The 21707-nt window shown below is 38.8% G+C and overlaps 2 protein-coding genes across 2 annotated transcripts; both read right to left on the reverse strand.

Annotated features, from left to right (window-relative positions):
- On the reverse strand, nt 1-4895 carry LOC145660165 (uncharacterized). Its single transcript, XM_081724285.1, has 15 exons — nt 4618-4895; nt 4405-4526; nt 3989-4050; nt 3808-3908; nt 3652-3705; nt 3437-3512; nt 3096-3277; nt 2770-2891; nt 2573-2634; nt 2288-2464; nt 1889-2061; nt 1595-1716; nt 848-903; nt 556-748; nt 1-321 (listed from the first exon to the last, which is right to left on the reverse strand). The coding sequence occupies exons 2-15, from the start codon at nt 4468-4470 to the stop codon at nt 226-228; spliced, it is 1542 nt and encodes a 513-aa protein (XP_081580411.1). The 5' UTR covers nt 4471-4526; nt 4618-4895; the 3' UTR covers nt 1-225.
- Nucleotides 4604-17607, reverse strand: LOC145660318 (uncharacterized). The gene is made up of 27 exons (XM_081724805.1): nt 10935-17607; nt 10681-10835; nt 10448-10569; nt 10137-10198; nt 9939-10039; nt 9770-9842; nt 9527-9681; nt 9309-9430; nt 8919-8980; nt 8718-8818; nt 8549-8621; nt 8306-8460; nt 8088-8209; nt 7698-7759; nt 7493-7593; nt 7324-7396; nt 7081-7235; nt 6863-6984; nt 6473-6534; nt 6270-6370; nt 6101-6173; nt 5858-6012; nt 5623-5744; nt 5233-5294; nt 5030-5130; nt 4861-4933; nt 4604-4772 (listed from the first exon to the last, which is right to left on the reverse strand). The coding sequence occupies exons 1-27, from the start codon at nt 16907-16909 to the stop codon at nt 4604-4606; spliced, it is 8709 nt and encodes a 2902-aa protein (XP_081580931.1). The 5' UTR covers nt 16910-17607.
- Nucleotides 17608-21707: the final 4100 nt, after the last annotated feature.

A 21707-nucleotide genomic window follows, 5' to 3' on the forward strand; every position in this document is an offset into this window, starting at 1 on the left:
TTCAGTAATGCATAAGAATTTATTAAATATATTTTATTTTAATTACAATTAAGATCTTGGAATTATCATTCAAAATAGATAAATAACAACCACTGAGAAAACAGATTCTAACATAAATAGATTTAACAAATGTTAACAGATATATGCACATAAATATATTTAAAATATATTAACAAATAAGTTTGATTTTTGGGGCATATTTAAAATAATTTTGTCTTTTTTTCTTCAAAAGAGTCCATTCCGTGTTGTGTACTGGACAGTGTAGGACCGTCTTCTGTTGTAACGCCTCCTTATAGCAGCACAGCAACCACACAGTAAACACTGAGATATGCAGAGAGAAACATACACACACACAAATAGAAGGAGAGAGAAAATGACAGAACAACAGAGAAAAATAGTGGAGAGATTAAACAGAAGAAAACTTTATACCTTCTTGATAGGGTCTTATAGTTACTGTTTATTTGTGCTGATATTGATATTTAGCAAAATGCTCTGTTTTTAGCCAAATAGTAAATTGCAGATAAATGACTTTAAAAGAGCTTTAATGGTACTTACACAGAGTAGAATCCAGCATGGTACAAGAATGATGGCTATAGCACAGGGGATAATGATGCCCAGAACCCACCATGCTCCCACAGGTGCCAGACCACAAAGTTTAAGTATTTCAGCAAGAAATGCGCTTGGAAAGTTGAGATCACCTGGCTTATACACATACTGTTCCTTAGCCACGATCACTGTAAAATTAACTCTGCAAGAATTTGACAAATCAGTTAGTTAATCTGAAACATTAAAGTATCCAGTTGTTCTTCATTCTCTATAAACCTAAAATAGTAAATGTATCACTTACGTGATATTAGCTGGTGGAAAGGTAACATTTTGATTCTTGGTCAGTATTGTGTTCATCTGAAATTTAGTGTAAAGAATGATTGATTTTAAATGCTAAGCATTATTTTTATTTAAAAGTTGGTCAAATTTTAATTTCAGGACACGTAAAAAGAAAATAATTATGAGACCCAATGCCAGGGTAAGTCTGATGCAGGTATGATGGCAGCAGGTAGGGAGGGAGGGAGACATGGGCATAATTGGAGTTCCTTAATTCTCCATAAAGAATGAAAAAAGAAAGCTCATCAAAGACCTGGCATAATGCAACAAAGAAAAGGAAAGCAACAAGGACTGGCAGTAAAGCTTGAGGCATGTGGATGCAGCAAAGGTAAGAAGTACAGCAGTATCTAGCAGTAGACACACTTAGGGGCAAGACATAATGCACAGCACTGGACAAGCATTCGTGCAGGCTCAAATCAGAACAAGGCAGAGGTGCAAGTGGTCAGTAATCAGTATATTGGGAGCAGGGCACGTGCGTGCGTGCGTATGTGTGTGTGTGTATGTGACAGTGGGTGTGTCCCTGTAGTTTGGTGCCTTGCACACCATGACAATAGAAAATAAAAGTGAGTAATAAATGGTAATCAGAAAAGTAAATGCTAATTCCATTACCTAAATAGTAAGCAATATTTTTAAAGTTTTTTCCTAGAAAATAATTTTGGGACTCAATTCTAGGATAAATATAACCCAAAGCATAAACGTGGCTCACACTTACCAGGTTGTTGGTTGTTTGTTGAATTACATTATTTGTTTCACTGCTCAGCTCATTTTTTGTAACCATGGATACATTGCTGAGCATGAATCCAAAGTTGATGCTGAGCGAGGTATTGTCAATTTCTAAAAGACAGGTAGAGTCATTGCATGCTATCCAGACTTCTGATAATGCATTAGTTGTTTGAGGTCACTATTTGGGAAAGTGTATTCAGGAGGCCCTCCAATGCAGCACATAACATATTCAGGAACATTGACATTTTGTTAATTTTTTTCATTCACTACAGAGGAGACTCACTGTGCAATGTGGGAATTTGGATGCTCTTGGGGTCATTTAGGTTTTGGATTCTATTTTGTGTTGTTTTGACTCTTGGGTCCAGCAGATCATAAGCAGAGAGAAACTCATTCTCACTTGGCATGTGTGTGACATTCTTAAACACCACTTCAATATAAAACCATGCAGTCGCAATTCTGAAGCAGGAGAGAAAATAAGAAGTTATTACTGAGATAAACAGAATGAAAAGAGAACAATTTCTAATTCATTTTCTTCAGTACAACCAGTTATATTAATCTAAAAATTTGTCCACTTGTGTAGCAGCGTGTAATGTTAATGGAATGACAACACTTTAACCACTGCATGCAAGAACACACAGATGCACAATGCACAGCAATAATACTTTGGCATCAGTACACTCACAGAGTTGACTGAGCAGTTGACTGGATGGACTGGGCAGCTGTTGTTGTTGTAGCAGGAGTGGTCATGGATGCCAAACCACTAACTTGAAGTATTTGAGCAAGAAATCCACTTGGCGATTTGATATCTCCCCGCACATAGACATATTCTGTGTTAGCCACAATCACCGTAGCGTTACCCCTGGAAGAAACAAAGTGAATCATTGATGCATTCTGTTCCGCCTCCCCCCTCCCATCTACAGGATGATTCTGCATAAGGATTCAAATCAAATTGTGTGTCATTACTTACGAGAAGTTAACTTGAGGGAATACAAATGGAGTAGCATCTGGGTTGTTCATTATTTTGTTAAGCTGAGAATAGTAAATGTTAATGAGAATAACACATGTTAATTACATGACCTCAATTTTAAGCAATTTTTTTTTATTTTGAAAATGCGAAGATATTAATAAAGTACAATAAAGATCATAAAAGTATCTCACACTCACCAGGTTGTTGATTGATAGATTAATTAAATAATATGTTTCATTGCTCATTTCAATGTTTGTAGCCATGGACACATTACTGATCCTAAATACAAAACTGATGCTAAATGAAGTATTGTCCATTTCTAAAAGAGAAGTGGAGGCATTATAGAACATAATTAACAAATTCTGGGATGTCCAGACTTCTGATAATGCATTATTTGTTTGAGGTCATTATTGGCTAAAGTATATTTAGGATGCGCACAAAGAACCTACACATAACATATTCAGGGTCATTGACATTTTTGTTAAATTTACAACACAGGAGAGTAATCAGGTAAGAGACTCACTTTCGTAGGTAATGTTCTGTATGCTCACAGGGTCATTCAGCTTTTGGTTTCTGATATCTCGCTTTGTTCTGACACTTGGGTCCAGCTGAGCATAGGCAGCAAGAACCTGAGCCTTATTAGGTACAATCATGAGGTTCTTAAACATCACACGAATATAAATCAGTACTGTCACCTGCCTGAAGCTGGAAAGAAAAGAAGTCAAGATTATTGAAATTCATCGAGAATAAAATGTTACCAATTACTTATGTACAATGGTGTCTTGTTAATGGAATGAGGAGACCTTAAGCACACATGCAAGAATAGAATACATTACAATATTACTTTAGCATCAGTACACTCACAGAGTTGGGGTTGTAGTATTCTGTAGAGCTATGTTGGTTATGGATGGTGTGATGGATGGTGTGGTTGTTCTCATTTCTTAAAAAAAAAATTATGTAAGATAAATGTTTAAATATTTGGGCATAAAAAAAAAAAAACAAGAACCACTTGTAAGTAAATGTTAAAACATATGATTTATTTGTAACTAAAACTTTGAAATTGTGATGTGACAACATACCAGAAGTCAACATTAGATTGCTTGTGGATGTTGAAAGAACTGCTGTATTTGATGCTGCATGAAAGTAACAGTTAGTGACAGGTAAAGTTAAAAAATACAAACTCTTCTGAAACTAGCTGTGATAAGATACTGAACATATATTTTTCTCTAACATACCACTTTGTCTTTTGAGCTCATTTAGGTAGGTGACTGGTCTTCTGGTATCTCCATCTTGGAACTGGTACATCATGTTCCCTTCAATCAAATTTGAAAAGCTCCTACCAAAATAATTTAGAAACTATTTACTTTATGAACACTACTAAATGTAAATTTGAAAAGAATACAGATGTAACCTTACATGAATTTAGTACTCAGGGGTTCAATTGGTACTGAATCGGGATCATTTATAAGTGAGTTTAGCTGGAGAGAAAAGCACATTTTTTAGTTTTTACATTTTTGGATAAGTAATTTCACACGTCATGTTTTTAAAAGATTTTAAAAGATGCAAAACTTTACCATTAAAAAGTAATTGGATTAATTTCAAGTGTACCTGTTGTGTACATACTGAAATTGATTGTCTGTTGTGATTGTACGTTTTAAACATGATTTATGTAAGCAGCATTTTGCAGTTTAAAACCATCAGAATAGATTTTATTTTATGTGATTGTTTTTAAATTTTGGAACTTTGAAATTTACATGTTAAGGTCTATAAAACTGCAGAATATGCAAATGGGAGAAATATGTCCTTTTAGGCAGACTGTAAGGTACACTCACTGCTTTGTTGATGTAGCTCTGCACTTGGCTATAAGTGGAGTTCCTGAGGACGGGGCTGTTTGGCATGCTGATGTTACTAAGACTAAATATGAAGATGACGGCATAGGAGGTAATTGAAATTTCTGTGGAACAAAACAATTGTCCATAGATTTCATTGGGAAATAAGCAGTTAGTGTATAGTTACAGAAGTATTGTACAATTAGGAAAACTTACTCTCATAGGTAACATTTAGCACTTTGACAGAATCAGTGATATTTGTGAATCGTGAGCTGAGCAGATTTCTTGTAGCATTGAGGACCAAACTCTCACTGGGGACAGGAGAGGAGGAGTTGAAGACGAGCCTGGTGGTGACCACAGCTGAACCAGATCTAGAGGGAAACAAAACAATTTTTCAAAGTAAATTCACAATGAACACATCTCTAATAAATAACTTTGAATACCATGACTGAAACATACATTATAGAGGGTGTTGTTTCAGAAGTCACCACCAGACTGCTTGTAGATGTTGGAGGAACTGTTGTAGATGAGGCTGCAAAAAAATAAGTCATTAAGACAGAAATTTTAAAATCATGCATTAATTGTTTAGAAATTAGCTGTGACACCACATAAATGTTCTAAAACATACCACTCAATGTTTTGAGCTCATTGAGGAAGCTGACAGGTATTTTGGTATCTCCATCTTGGAAGTGGTACTCCATGTTACCTTTAATGACATTTGCTAAACTCCTATAAAATTAAAAAAAAAAAAAAGAGCAAAACTTTTACTGTACAAGTTTTGTCCTAATTATGATGAGAAACAAATGTCAGAAAATAAAACAATAAACTTACGTGAAGCCAGAGCTCTGAGGTTCAATTGGTTGTGCATCATGTTCATTCAGAAGTGTGTTTAGCTGGAGACAAACATGAACTGTCAATTCTAAAGATACTACAGATGACATCTCAGTGTATATATTGGGTTTGACATCACATTTCGGATTACAAGATAAAACTGGAATAATCTTCAACTCATTTTAATGTATTAAAAGCATATTAAATGCAAGTTTTTTCTAAGACAAAATTACTTTCCTTTCAACAATAAAGGTTATAATGTTTCATACAATGTGTATCTGTCCACCACATGTTCGAATTTGTAGAGATGTCACAAACATTCATTATACATAATAAAATATTCTTATCAGAGGAATCTTTTTAGTAAGAGAGATATTTATATATCCTTACCACTTTGTTAATGGTATTCTGCACCTGGCTGTATGTGTTGTTAACAAGAGTTTTATTGTCTGGCATGCTGATATTGGTTAGGGTGAATGTGAAGATGACTGCATAGGATGTGTCTGTAATTTCTGTGAAGTGAGGAAAATGCATTAATATCAATGATCAAGACAGAGAATTCATGAAGGTGGGATGGCGTAATGGATTGCTGTAGCAAGACTGTGGAACTGAAAAGGAAACATACTCTCATAGGTAACATTGAGCACTTTGACAGAATCGGTGATATTTGTGAATCGTGAGCTGAGCAGATTTCTTGTAGCATTGAGGACCAAACTCTCACTGGGGACAGGAGAGGAGGAGTTGAAGACGAGCCTGGAGGTGACCACAGCTGAACCAGATCTAGAGGGAAACAAAACAATTTTTCAAAGTAAATTCACAATGAACACATCTCTAATAAATAACTTTGAATACCATGACCGAAACATACATTATAGAGGGTGTTGTTTCAGAAGTCACCACCAGACTGCTTGTAGATTTTGGAGGAACTGTTGTAGATGAGGCTGCAAAAAAATAAGTCATTAAGACAGAAATTTTAAAATCATGCATTAATTGTTTAGAAATTAGCTGTGACACCACATAAATGTTCTAAAACATACCACTCAGTGTTTTGAGCTCATTGAGGAAGCTGACAGGTATTTTGGTATCTCCATCTTGGAAGTGGTACTCCATGTTACCTTTAATGACATTTGCTAAACTCCTATAAAATTTAAAAAAAAAAAAAAAGCAAAACTTTTACTGTACAAGTTTTGTCCTAATTATGATAAGAAACAAATGTCAGAAAATAAAACAATAAACTTACGTGAAGCCAGAGCTCTGAGGTTCAATTGGTTGTGCATCATGTTCATTCAGAAGTGTGTTTAGCTGGAGACAAACATGAACTGTCAATTCTAAAGATACTACAGATGACATCTCAGTGTATATGTTGGGTTTGACATCACATTTCGGATTACAAGATAAAACTGGAATAATCTTCAACTCATTTTAATGTATTAAAAGCATATTAAATGCAAGTTTTTTCTAAGACAAAATTGCTTTCCTTTCAACAATAAAGGTTATAATGTTTCATACAATGTGTATCTGTCCACCACATGTTCGAATTTGTAGAGATGTCACAAACATTCATTATACATAATAAAATATTCTTATCAGAGGAATCTTTTTAGTAAGAGAGATATTTATATATCCTTACCACTTTGTTAATGGTATTCTGCACCTGGCTGTATGTGTTGTTAACAAGAGTTTTATTGTCTGGCATGCTGATATTGGTTAGGGTGAATGTGAAGATGACTGCATACGATGTGTCTGTAATTTCTGTGAAGTGAGGAAAATGCATTAATATCAATGATGAAGGTGGGATGGCGTAATGGATTGCTGTAGCAAGACTGTGGAACTGAAAAGGAAACATACTCTCATAGGTAACATTGAGCACTTTGACAGAATCGGTGATATTTGTGAATCGTGAGCTGAGCAGATTTCTTGTAGCATTGAGGACCAAACTCTCACTGGGGACAGGAGAGGAGGAGTTGAAGACGAGCCTGGAGGTGACCACAGCTGAACCAGATCTAGAGGGAAACAAAACAATTTTTCAAAGTAAATTCACAATGAACACATCTCTAATAAATAACTTTGAATACCATGACCGAAACATACATTATAGAGGGTGTTGTTTCAGAAGTGACCACCAGACTGCTTGTAGATGTTGGAGGAACTGTTGTAGATGAGGCTGCAAAAAAATAAGTCATTAAGACAGAAATTTTAAAATCATGCATTAATTGTTTAGAAATTAGCTGTGACACCACATAAATGTTCTAAAACATACCACTCAGTGTTTTGAGCTCATTGAGGAAGCTGACAGGTATTTTGGTATCTCCATCTTGGAAGTGGTACTCCATGTTACCTTTAATGACATTTGCTAAACTCCTATAAAATTTAAAAAAAAAAAAAAAATGCAAAACTTTTACTGTACAAGTTTTGTCCTAATTATGATAAGAAACAAATGTCAGAAAATAAAACAATAAACTTACGTGAAGCCAGAGCTCTGAGGTTCAATTGGTTGTGCATCATGTTCATTCAGAAGTGTGTTTAGCTGGAGACAAACATGAACTGTCAATTCTAAAGATACTACAGATGACATCTCAGTGTATATATTGGGTTTGACATCACATTTCGGATTACAAGATAAAACTGGAATAATCTTCAACTCATTTTAATGTATTAAAAGCATATTAAATGCAAGTTTTTTCTAAGACAAAATTACTTTCCTTTCAACAATAAAGGTTATAATGTTTCATACAATGTGTATCTGTCCACCACATGTTCGAATTTGTAGAGATGTCACAAACATTCATTATACATAATAAAATATTCTTATCAGAGGAATCTTTTTAGTAAGAGAGATATTTATATATCCTTACCACTTTGTTAATGGTATTCTGCACCTGGCTGTATGTGTTGTTAACAAGAGTTTTATTGTCTGGCATGCTGATATTGGTTAGGGTGAATGTGAAGATGACTGCATACGATGTGTCTGTAATTTCTGTGAAGTGAGGAAAATGCATTAATATCAATGATGAAGGTGGGATGGCGTAATGGATTGCTGTAGCAAGACTGTGGAACTGAAAAGGAAACATACTCTCATAGGTAACATTGAGCACTTTGACAGAATCGGTGATATTTGTGAATCGTGAGCTGAGCAGATTTCTTGTAGCATTGAGGACCAAACTCTCACTGGGGACAGGAGAGGAGGAGTTGAAGACGAGCCTGGTGGTGACCACAGCTGAACCAGATCTAGAGGGAAACAAAACAATTTTTCAAAGTAAATTCACAATGAACACATCTCTAATAAATAACTTTGAATACCATGACTGAAACATACATTATAGAGGGTGTTGTTTCAGAAGTCACCACCAGACTGCTTGTAGATGTTGGAGGAACTGATGTAGATGAGGCTGCAAAAAAATAAGTCATTAAGACAGAAATTTTAAAATCATGCATTAATTGTTTAGAAATTAGCTGTGACACCACATAAATGTTCTAAAACATACCACTCAGTGTTTTGAGCTCATTGAGGAAGCTGACAGGTATTTTGGTATCTCCATCTTGGAAGTGGTACTCCATGTTACCTTTAATGACATTTGCTAAACTCCTATAAAATTAAAAAAAAAAAAGAGCAAAACTTTTACTGTACAAGTTTTGTCCTAATTATGATGAGAAACAAATGTCAGAAAATAAAACAATAAACTTACGTGAAGCCAGAGCTCTGAGGTTCAATTGGTTGTGCATCATGTTCATTCAGAAGTGTGTTTAGCTGGAGACAAACATGAACTGTCAATTCTAAAGATACTACAGAGGACATCTCAGTGTATATATTGGGTTTGACATCACATTTCGGATTACAAGATAAAACTGGAATAATCTTCAACTCATTTTAATGTATTAAAAGCATATTAAATGCAAGTTTTTTCTAAGACAAAATTACTTTCCTTTCAACAATAAAGGTTATAATGTTTCATACAATGTGTATCTGTCCACCACATGTTCGAATTTGTAGAGATGTCACAAACATTCATTATACATAATAAAATATTCTTATCAGAGGAATCTTTTTAGTAAGAGAGATATTTATATATCCTTACCACTTTGTTAATGGTATTCTGCACCTGGCTGTATGTGTTGTTAACAAGAGTTTTATTGTCTGGCATGCTGATATTGGTTAGGGTGAATGTGAAGATGACTGCATACGATGTGTCTGTAATTTCTGTGAAGTGAGGAAAATGCATTAATATCAATGATGAAGGTGGGATGGCGTAATGGATTGCTGTAGCAAGACTGTGGAACTGAAAAGGAAACATACTCTCATAGGTAACATTGAGCACTTTGACAGAATCGGTGATATTTGTGAATCGTGAGCTGAGCAGATTTCTTGTAGCATTGAGGACCAAACTCTCACTGGGGACAGGAGAGGAGGAGTTGAAGACGAGCCTGGAGGTGACCACAGCTGAACCAGATCTAGAGGGAAACAAAACAATTTTTCAAAGCAAATTCACAATGAACACATCTCTAATAAATAACTTTGAATACCATGACTGAAACATACATTATAGAGGGTCTTGTTTCAGAAGTCACCACCAGACTGCTTGTAGATGTTGGAGGAACTGTTGTAGATGAGGCTGCAAAAAAATAAGTCATTAAGACAGAAATTTTAAAATCATGCATTAATTGTTTAGAAATTAGCTGTGACACCACATAAATGTTCTATAACATACCACTCAGTGTTTTGATCTCATTGAGGAAGCTGACAGGTATTTTGGTATCTCCATCTTGGAAGTGGTACTCCATGTTACCTTTAATGACATTTGCTAAACTCCTATAAAAAAAAAAAAAAAAAGCAAAACTTTTACTGTACAAGTTTTGTCCTAATTATGATGAGAAACAAATGTCAGAAAATAAAACAATAAACTTACGTGAAGCCAGAGCTCTGAGGTTCAATTGGTTGTGCATCAGGTTCATTCAGAAGTGTGTTTAGCTGGAGACAAACATAAACTTTTAGTTCTAAAGAGTATAAAAATTCATATTGTCACCTATAACTGGAATAATGTCTATCTCATTTATACATATCAAAAACATGTTAATTTTAAATTTTTCCAAAGCAAAATTACTTCCCATTTTTAGGATTATTAGAATTCACTCCATTTTGTACCTGTCCAACACATTGGTATATGTAGAAATGTAATAAATATGGATGATACATAATGAGGTATTAATATACCCTTACCACTTTGTTGATCGTACTCTGCACCTTGTTGTATGTGTTGTTTCTGAGATCTATACTATCTGGCATGCTGATGTTGGTGAGGATGAATGTGAAGATCACTGCATAGGAGGATTCTGTAATTGCTGTGAAGTGAGGACAATGCCATTGATATTAAATGAGCTATGGAATTCAGGAAAGTGAGAGGGTGATATGGGTACTTGTAGCAATGTTGTGGAATTGAACAGGAAACTTACTCTCATAAGTAATATTTAGCACTTTCATTGAATCTGTGATGTTTGTTAATCGAGAGCTCAGCAGAAATTTGCTAGCACTAAGGACCAAGCTCTCACTGGGGATGGGAGTGGAGGAGTTGAACACAAGCCTGGTATTGACCACAGCTGAACCAGGTCTAGATGAGAAAAAGCACATAATGTATTGATTTTTCAATTAAAATTCATAATCAACACATTTCTACTGCATAACTTTGAATTTCATGAATTGAACATACATTATAAAGGATGTTGTTACAGAAGTCACCACCACATGACTTGTAGACAATGATGGCCTTTGTTGTGTTGAAGCAATTGTAGATGGCAAAAGTGTTGTTAACATTTTGATATTGATTGGGAGAACTGCACTTGAAGTGGATGGTATTGTAGTTGTTACAGTTTCTGGTGTCATTGGTTCTTCACTTGTTCTGTTTTCAAATGCTTTAGTTGACATTGTTATAGATGTTGCCTTAGGTGTGGATGAATTCATCATGTCCAATTTTGTAGGAGTTAATGATGTTGTGGATGCAGTGGTTGTCTGGGGAGTAGACATAGACAAACTTTCAAATGTTGTTGTTGTGTTCTGAGATATGGTTTCATCAGTTGGTTGTACATCAGTTGATGTAACCAATTTTGTTGGGTGTGTAGAGTTAGTTGAAGATGCCAAAGTTGTTGCTGCTTTCTGTGGGGTGGATGATCTTGATGTCTGTGAAGTAGATGCAGGTGAAGTAGCCAAAATTGACATGGTCATCTGGGGAATGACTGTAAATGAAGATGCTAAACTTGTTCCTGCAGTCTGTAGTCTGGATGGAGTGGATGTGCTCAAAGTTGTGGGAGTGGTTGGTGGCTTGGTTGAACTGGTTATCTGTGATGTGGAACCAGTTGATGTTTTCTGAGATGTGGTGCCAGGTGAAATGGCCCAATTTGTTGCTGTTGTCTGTTGATTTGATGCAGGAGTCGCTTGTGGTGCAGTCAAATTGGCAAGTATTGATGTTAACATCTGTGGTGTAGATATAATTGAAGATGCTAAACTCATAGCTGCTTTCTGTTGGTTGGATGCATTGGATGGGCTCAAAGTCATTGTAGTGACTGTTGGTGTGGATGCTATTGGATTTGACACTGGTGGTGATGTTTTCTGAAATGTGGTTTCAGCTGACATGGCCCAAGTTGGTGCTGTTACCTGTTGTGTTGTTAAAGGGGCCGGCTGTGACATATATGAAGACGAATTGGCAACTATTGAAATTGACATCTGTGGTGTGAATACAACTGAAGATGCTAAACTCAAAGCTGTATTCTGTTGGATGCTGGCATAGGATGGGCTCACAGTTGTTGGAACTCTTTTTAGTGAAGTTATCTGTGATATAGAAGCAGCTGAAGTTGAGACAAGTAAAGTTGTTTTGTGAGGTACGCTTTCAGCTAAAGTGGAGAAAGTTGTGGTAGAGGTTCGAGGGTTAGATGAAGTGGATGCATGTAGAGTGGATGATGTTGAGCTGGACACTGTTGATGTTTTCTGAGGTGTGGATTCAGTTGAAGTGGACATGCTTGTGGGAGATATTTGTGGTGTGGATGAAGTGCTGTACTTTGGTCTAGAAATAGATGAAGTGGACACTGTTGATGTAATCTCAGGTGTGGTGTCAGGTGTAGAGGATAGAGTTATGGGAGTGGTTGGGTTCGATAAAGTGCTAATCTGTTTTGTGGATGCTGTTGAACTGGAACCTGTTGATATAATCTGAGGTGTGGATTCAATTAAAAAGTCCAAAGATGTAGGAGTGGTTATTGGGTAGCCAGAAATGGGGATTTGTTTTGTGGATGCTTTTGAAGTGGTCACTGTTGATGTTATCAGAATTGTGGATTCAGTTGAAGAGGCCAAAGTTGTTGGAGTTGTAGGGGAATTAGATGAAGAGGTGACCTGTTTTGTGGATGGTGTTGAACTAGTATCTGTTGAAGTTTTCTGAGGTGTGGATTCAGTTGAAGAGGCCACGGTTGTGGCAGAGGTTGGTCGTGTGGATGAAGTGGTTAAATCTAGTGTAGAAGATGAGGAAGTGGACACACTTGATGTTTTCTGAGTTGTGGATTCATTTGAAGAGGCTAAAGTTGTTGGAGTTGTAGGGGAGTTAGAGGAAGAGGTGACCTGTTTTGTGGAAGCTGTTGAACTGGAACCTGTTGATGTAATCTGAGGTGTGGTTGCAGTTGAAGAGGCCATGGTTGTGGCAGAGGTTGGTGGTGTGGATGAAATTGATGGAGTCACCACCTTTGATGGAATCTGAGGTGTGGTCACAGGCATATAGGCCAAAGTTGTAGCAGTGGTTGTTGAGTTGGCTGAACTGGTGATTTGTATTGTAGATGCAGTTGAAGTGGTCACTATTGATATTTTCTGAGTTGTGGATTCAGTGGAAGAGGCCAAAGTTGTTAGAATGGTAGGGGAGTTAGATGAAGAGGTGACCTGTTTTTTGGATGCTGTTGAACTGGAACCTGTTGATGTAATCTGAGGTGTGGTTTCAGTTGAAGAGGCCACAGTTGTGGAAGAGGTTGGTGGTGTGTAGAGGGCTGATGAAGGGAACACTACTGATTTAATCTGATGTGTGGTTTCAGGTGTAGAGGCCAAAGTTGTGTGAGCGGATGGTGATTTAGATGAAGTGGTTATCTGGTTTGTGGATGCTGTTGAAGGGGAACCTATTGATGTAATTTGAGGTGTCATTGCAGTTGAAGAGGCCACAGTTGAAAGAGTAGTTGTTGGGTTGGCTGAAGTGGTGATTTGTTTTGTGGATGCTTTTGAAGTGGTCACTGTTGATGTTTTCTGAGTTTTGGATTCAGTTGAAGAGGCCAAAGTTGTTGGAAAGGTAGGGGATTTAGATGCAGAGGTGACCTGTTTTGTAGATGCTGTTGAACTGGAACCTGTTGATGTAATCTGAGGTGTGGTTTCAGGTGTAGAGGCCAAAGTTGTGGCAGTGGTTGGAGATTTAGATGAAGAGTTGAGCGGTTTTGTGGATGCTGTTGAAGTGGAACCTATTGATGTAATCTGATGTGTGGTTTCATGTGTAGAGGCCACAGTTGTAGGAGTGGTTGTTGGGTTGGCTGAAGTGGTGATTTGTTTTGTGAATGCTGTTGAAGCGATCACTGTTGATCTTTTCTGAGTTGTGGATTCAGTTGAAGAGGCCAAAGTTGTTGGAGTGGTAGGGGAGTTAGATGAAGAGGTGACCTGTTTTATGGATGCTGTTGAACTGGAACCTGTTGATGTAATCTGAGTTTTGGTTGCATTTGAAGAGGCCATGTTTGAGGCAGAGGTTGCTATTGTTGATGAAATTGAAGAATTGAACACTTTAGATGTAATCTGTGGTGTGGTTTGTGGTATAGAGGCCAAATTTCTGGGAGTGGTTGGCGAGTTGGATGAAGAGGTGACCTGTTTTGTGGCTGTTGTTGAACTGGAACTTGTTGATCTAATCTGAAGTGTGGTTGCAGTTGAAGGGGACAATGTGGTTGGAGTTTTTATTTGAGTGGATGCAGTGCTTATCACTGATGTGGAGGTAGTGGAGGAAGACAATGATATAGTTGTTGGCCCTGATGTAGGTGCAGACAAACTTTCAGAAGTTGGTGAGGATGAAGTCGAAATTTGTGATATAGCTGATGTCACAGTGGTCAGAGTAGTTGCTGTTGCTGCTGGTGTAGATAAAGTGGATGAATATTGATTGGATGTACTGATAGATGTCAGAGTAGCTGCAGATGTTTCTGTAGGTCCACTGCTCGTCTCATGCTTCGATGTAGTATAAGTGGTCAATGTGGTTGGAGTCGTTATTTGTGTGTATCCAGTGCTTGTCTCTGATGTGGATGTGGTGGAAGAAGACAATGATGTAGATTTTGGCTCTGTAGTAGATGCAGTCAAACTTTCTTGAGTTGATGAGGACAAAATCGTAATGTGTGATTTGGGTAATGTCACAGAAGTCAGAGTAGTTCCTGTTGTTGATGGTGTAGAGGCGGTGGTTGAATATGGATTGGATAGACTTTTAAATGACAGAGTAACTGGAGAAGTTTCTGTAGAACCACTGCTCATCTGTTGCGTGGATGCAGTCGAAGTGGTCATTGTGGTTGGATTCGTTATTTGTGAAGATGCCGTACTTGACACTGATGTGGATGTGGTGGATGATGACAATGAAGTAGTTTTTGGCTTTGATGTAGATGTAGACAAACTTTCTGAAGTTGGTGAGGACAAATTTGTAATCTGTGATGTAGGTGATGTCACAGTGGTCAGAGTAGTTGCTGTTGCTGCAGGTGTAGATAAAGTGGTTGAATATGGAGTGGATGTACTTTTAGGTGACAAAGTATCTGTAGATGTTTCTGTAGAACCACTGCTCGTCTCTTGCGTGGATGCAGTAGAAGTGGTAAATGTGGTTGGAATCATTATTTCTGTGGAAGAAGTGCTTGTCTCTGATGTAGATGTGCTGGAAGATGGGAATGATGTAGTTGTTGGCTCTGATGTAGATATAGACAAACTTTCTAAAGTTGATGAGGATGAAGTCGTAATGTGTGATGTAGGTGATGTCACAGTGGTCAGAGTAGTTGCTGTTGTTGCTGGAGTAGATGTGGTGTTTGAATATGGAGTGGAAATACTTTTAGGTGACACAGTATCTGGAGATGTTTGTGTTGATCCACTGCTCATCTGTTGCGTGGATTCCGTCGAAGTGGTCATTGTGATTGAATTCATTATTTGTGTGGATGGAGTGCTTGTCACTGATGTGGATGTGGTGGAAGTTGACAATGATGTAGTTGTTGGCTCTGATGTAGATGTAGACAAACTTTCTGACGTTGATGAGGACAAATTTGAAGTCTGTGATGTAGGTGATGTCACAGTGGTCAGAGTAGTTGCTGTTGCTGCGGGTCTAGATAAAGTGGTTGAATATGGGTTGGATGTACTTTTAGGTGACAAAGTATCTGGAGATGTTTCTGTAGATCCACTGCTCGTCTGTTTTGTGTAAGCATTCGAAGTGGTCATTGTGGTTGGATTCGTTATTTGTGTGGATGCCGTACTTGTCACTGATGTGGATGTGGTGGAAGTTGACAATGATGTAGTTGTTGGCTCTGATGTAGATGTAGACAAACTTTCTGACGTTGATGAGGACAAATTTGTAATCTGTGATGTAGGTGATGTCACAGTGGTCAGAGTAGTTGCTGTTGCTGCTGGTGTAGATGCAGGGGTTGAATATGGTGTGGATGTACTTTTATTCGGCAAAGTATCTGGAGATGGTTCTGTAGATCCACTGCTCGTCTCATGCTTCGATGCAGTAGAAGTGGTAAATGTGGTTGGAGTCGTTATTTGTGTGGATGCAGTGCTTCTATCTGCTGTGGATGTGGTGGAAGAAGACAATGATGTAGATGTTGGCTCTGTAGTAGATGCAGACAAACTTTCTGACATTGCTGAGGACAAATTTGTCTTCTGTGTTGTTGGTGAGGTCACAGTGGTGAGAGTAGATGCTGTTGTTGCTGGTGTAGATGCAGGGGTTGAATATGGATTGGATGTACTTTTAGATGTCAGAGTATCTGGAGATGTTTCTGTAGAACTACTGCTCATCTGTTTTGTGTATGCATTCGAAGTGGTCATTGTGGTTGGATTCGTTATTTGTGTGGATGCCGTACTTGTCACTGATGTGGATGTGGTGGAAGATGAGAATAATTTAGATGTTTGCTCTGATGTAGATGGGGACAAACTTTCTGAAGTTGGTGAGGACAAATTTGTAGTCTGTGATGTACGTGATATCACAGTGGTCAGAGTAGTTGTTGTTGCTGCTGGTGTAGATAAAGTGGTTAAATATGGAGTGGATGTACTTTTAGGTGGCAAAGTATCTATAGATTTTTCTGTAGATCCACTGCTCATCTCTTGCGTGGATGCAGTATAAGTGGTAAATGTGGTTGGAGTCGTTATTTGTGTGGGTGCAGTGCTTGTCTCTGATGTGGATGCAGTGAAAGATGACAATGATGTAGTTGTTGGCTCTGATGTAGATGTAGACAAACTTTCTGACGTTGGTGAGGACAAATATGTAGTCTCTGATGTAGGTGATGTCACAATTGTCAGAGTAGTTGCTGTTGCTGCAGGTGTAGATAAAGTGGTTGAAAATGGAGTGGATGTACTTTTAGGTGACAAAGTATCTGGAGATGTTTCTGTAGATCCACTGCTGGTCTCTTGCGTGGATGCAGTAGAAGTAGTAAATATGGTTGGAGTCATTATTTGTGTGGCTGCAGTGCTTGTCTCTGATGTGGATGCGGTGGAAGATAACAATGATGCAGTTGTTGGCTCTGTAGTAGATTCAGTCAAACTTTCTGATGTTGGTGAGGACAAATTTGTAGTCTGTGATGTAGGTGATGTCACAGGGGTGAGATTAGTTGCTGTTGTTGCTGGTGTAGATGCAGGTGTTGAATATGGATTGGACGTACTTTTAGATGTCAGTGTATCTGGAGATGTTTCTTTAGAGCCACTGCTCGTCTCTTGCGTGGATGCAGTAGAAGTGGTAAATGCGGTTGGAGTCGTTATTTGTGTGGAAGAAGTGCTTGTCTCTGATGTGGATGCCGTGGAAGATGACAATGATGTAGTTGTTGGCTCTGATGTAGATGCAGTCAAACTTTCTGATGTTGGTGAGGACAAATTTGTAGTCTGTGATGTAGGTGATGTCACAGTGTTGAGAGTAGTTGCTGTTGCTGCTGCTGTAGACAAAGTGGTTGAATATGGTTTGGATGTACTTTTAGGTGACAAAGTATCTGGAGATGTTTCTGTAGATCCACTGCTTGTCTCTTGTGTGGATGCAGTAGAAGTGGTAAATGTGGTTGGAGTTGTTATTTGTGTGGATGCAGTGCTTGTCTCTGATGTGGATGCTGTGAAAGATGACAATGATGTAGTTGTTGGCTCTGATGTAGATGTAGAAAAACTTTCTGATTTTGGTGAGGACAAATATGTAGTCTCTGATGTAGGTGATGTCACAGTAGTCAGAGTAGTTGTTGTTGCTGCTGGTGTAGATAAAGTGGTTAAATATGGAGTGGATGTACTTTTGGGTGACAAAGTATCTGGTGATGTTTCTGTAGATCCACTGCTGGTCTCTTGCGTGGATGCAGTAGAAGTGGTCAATGTGGTTGGAGTCGTTATTTGTGTGGATGCAGTGCTTGTCTCTGATGTGGATGCCATGGAAGATGACAATGATGTAGTTGTTGGCTCTGATGTAGATGTAGACAAACTTTCTGACGTTGGTGAGGACAAATTCGTAATCTGTGATGTAGCTGATGTCACAGAGATCAGAGTAGTTGCTGTTGTTGCTGGTGTAGATGCAGTGGTTGAATATGGATTGGATGTACTTTTAGATGTCAGAGTATCTGTAGATGTTTCTGTAGATCCACTGCTGGTCTCTTGCATGGATGCAGTAGAAGTGGTCAATGTGGTTGGAGTCGTTATTTGTGTGGATTCAGTGCTTGTCTCTGATATGGAAGCGGTGGAAGATGACAATGATGTAGTTGTAGGCTCTGATGTAGAAGTAGACAAACTTTCTGATGTTGGTGAGGACAAATGTGTAGTCTGTGATTTAGCTGATGTCACAGAGGTCAGAGTAGTTGCTGTTGCAGCTGGTGTAGATAAAGTGCTTGAATATGGTTTGGGTGTACTTTTAGGTGACAAAGTATCTGGAGATGTTTCTGTAGATCCACTGCTCATCTCTTGCGTGGATGCAGTAGAAGTGTTCAATGTGGTTGGAGTCATTATTTGTGTGGATGCAGTGCTTTTCTCTGATGTGGATGCGGTGAAAGATGACAACGATGTAGTTGTTGGCTCAGCGATAGATGCAGTCAAACTTTCTGACGTTGGTGAGGACAAATTTGTAGTCTGTGATGTAGGTGATGTCACAGTGGTCAGAGTAGTTGTTGTTGCTGCTGGTGTAGATAAAGTGGTTAAATATGGAGTGGATGTACTTTTGGGTGACAAAGTATCTGGAGATGTTTCTGTAGATCCACTACTCGTCTCTTGCGTGGATGCAGTAGAAGTGGTAAATGTGGTTGGAGTCGTTATTTGTGTGGATGCCGTACTTGTCACTGATTTGGATGTGGTGGAAGATGAGAATGATGTAGTTGTTGGCTCTGACGTAGATGTAGACAAACTTTCTGATGTTGGTGAGGACAAAGATGTAGTCTCTGATGTAGGTGATGTCACAGTGGTCAGAGTAGTTGTTGTTGCTGCTGGTGTAGATAAAGTGGTTAAATATGGAGTGGATGTACTTTTGGGTGACAAAGTATCTGGAGATGTTTCTGTAGATCCACTACTTGTCTCTTGCGTGGATTCAGTAGAAGTGGTAAATGTGGTTGGAGTCGTTATTTGTGTGGAAGAAGTACTTGTCTCTGATGTGGATGCCATGGAAGATGACAATGATGTAGTTGTTGGCGCTGATGTAGATGTAGACAAACTTTCTGACGTTGGTGAGGAAAAATTCGTAATTTGTGATGTAGCGGATGTCACAGAGATCAGAGTAGTTGCTGTTGTTGCTGGTGTAGATGCAGTGGTTGAATATGGATTGGATGTACTTTTAGATGTCAGAGTATCTGTAGATGTTTCTGTGGAACCACTGCTCGTCTCTTGCATGGATGCAGTAGCAGTGGTAAATGTGGTTGGAGTCATCATTTGTGTTGATGCCGTACTTGTCACTGATGTGGATGTGGTGGAAGATGACATTGATGTAGTTGTTGCCTCTGATGTAGATGTAGACAAACTTTCAGATGTTGGTGAGGACAAATATGTAGTCTCTGATGTAGGTGATGTCACAGTAGTCAGAGTAGTTGCTCTTGCTGCAGGTGTAGATAAAGTGGTTGAATATGGAGTGGATGTACTTTTAGGTGACAGAGTATCTGGTGATGTTTCTGTAGATCCGCTGCTGGTCTCTTGCGTGGATGCAGTAGAAGTGGTCAATGTGGTTGTAGTCGTTATTTGTGTGGATGCAGTGCTTGTCTCTGATGTGGATGCGGTGGAAGATGACAACGATGTAGTTGTTGGCTCAGCGATAGATGCAGTCAAACTTTCTGACGTTGGTGAGGACAAATTTGTAGTCTGTGATGTAGGTGATGTCACAGTGGTCAGAGTAGTTGTTGTTGCTGCTGGTGTAGATAAAGTGGTTAAATATGGAGTGAATGTACTTTTGGGTGACAAAGTATCTGGTGATGTTTCTGTAGATCCACTGCTGGTCTCTTGCGTGGATGCAGTCGAAGTGGTCATTGTGGTTGGAGTCATCATTTGTGTGGATGACGTACTTGTCACTGATGTGGATGTGGTGGAAGATGAGAATGAGGTAGTTGTTGGTTCTGATGTAGATGTAGACAAACTTTCTGACGTTGGTGAGGACAAAGATGTAGTCTCTGATGTAGGTGATGTCACAGTAGTCAGAGTAGTTGCTCTTGCTGCAGGTGTAGATAAAGTGGTTGAATATGGAGTGGATGTACTTTTAGGTGACAGAGTATCTGGTGATGTTTCTGTAGATCCACTGCTGGTCTCTTGCGTGGATGCTGTAGAAGTGGTCAATGTGGTTAGAGTCGTTATTTGTGTGGATGCAGTGCTTGTCTCTGATGTGGATGCGGTGGAAGATGACAACGATGTAGTTGTTGGCTCAGCGATAGATGCAGTCAAACTTTCTGACGTTGGTGAGGACAAATTTGTAGTCTGTGATGTAGGTGATGTCACAGTGGTCAGAGTAGTTGTTGTTGCTGCTGGTGAAGATAAAGTGGTTAAATAAGGAGTGGATGTACTTTTGGGTGACAAAGTATCTGGAGATGTTTCTGTAGATCCAATACTCGTCTCTTGCGTGGATGCAGTAGAAGTGGTAAATGTGGTTGGAGTCGTTATTTGTGTGGAAGAAGTACTTGTCTCTGATGTGGATGCCATGGAAGATGACAATGATGTAGTTGTTGGCGCTGATGTAGATGTAGACAAACTTTCTGACGTTGGTGAGGACAAATTCGTAATTTGTGATGTAGCGGATGTCACAGAGATCAGAGTAGTTGCTGTTGTTGCTGGTGTAGATGCAGTGGTTGAATATGGATTGGATGTACTTTTAGATGTCAGAGTATCTGTAGATGTTTCTGTGGAACCACTGCTAGTCTCTTGCATGGATGCAGTAGCAGTGGTGAATGTGGTTGGAGTCATCATTTGTGTTGATGCCGTACTTGTCACTGATGTGGATGTGGTGGAAGATGACATTGATGTAGTTGTTGGCTCTGATGTAGATGTAGACAAACTTTCAGATGTTGGTGAGGACAAATATGTAGTCTCTGATGTAGGTGATGTCACAGTAGTCAGAGTAGTTACTCTTGCTGCAGGTGTAGATAAAGTGGTTGAATATGGAGTGGATGTACTTTTAGGTGACAGAGTATCTGGTGATGTTTCTGTAGATCCAATACTCGTCTCTTGCGTGGATGCAGTAGAAGTGGTCAATGTGGTTGTAGTCGTTATTTGTGTGGATGCAGTGCTTGTCTCTGATGTGGATGCGGTGGAAGATGACAACGATGTAGTTGTTGGCTCAGCGATAGATGCAGTCAAACTTTCTGACGTTGGTGAGGACAAATTTGTAGTCTGTGATGTAGGTGATGTCACAGTGGTCAGAGTAGTTGTTGTTGCTGCTGGTGTAGATAAAGTGGTTAAATATGGAGTGGATGTACTTTTGGGTGACAAAGTATCTGGAGATGTTTCTGTAGATCCACCACTCGTCTCTTGCGTGGATGCAGTAAAAGTGGTAAATGTGGTTGGAGTCGTTATTTGTGTGGATGCCGTACTTGTCACTGATTTGGATGTGGTGGAAGATGAGAATGATGTAGTTGTTGGCTCTGATGTAGATGTAGACAAACTTTCTGATGTTGGTGAGGACAAAGATGTAGTCTCTGATGTAGGTGATGTCACAGTAGTCAGAGTAGTTGCTCTTGCTGCAGGTGTAGATAAAGTGGTTGAATATGGAGTGGATGTACTTTTAGGTGACAGAGTATCTGGTGATGTTTCTGTAGATCCACTG

The sequence above is a fragment of the Electrophorus electricus genome, chromosome 12, assembly GCF_041902795.1.
Source record: "Electrophorus electricus isolate QZ-2024a chromosome 12, ASM4190279v1, whole genome shotgun sequence".
In the NCBI taxonomy this organism is placed as follows: Eukaryota; Metazoa; Chordata; class Actinopteri; order Gymnotiformes; family Gymnotidae; genus Electrophorus; species Electrophorus electricus.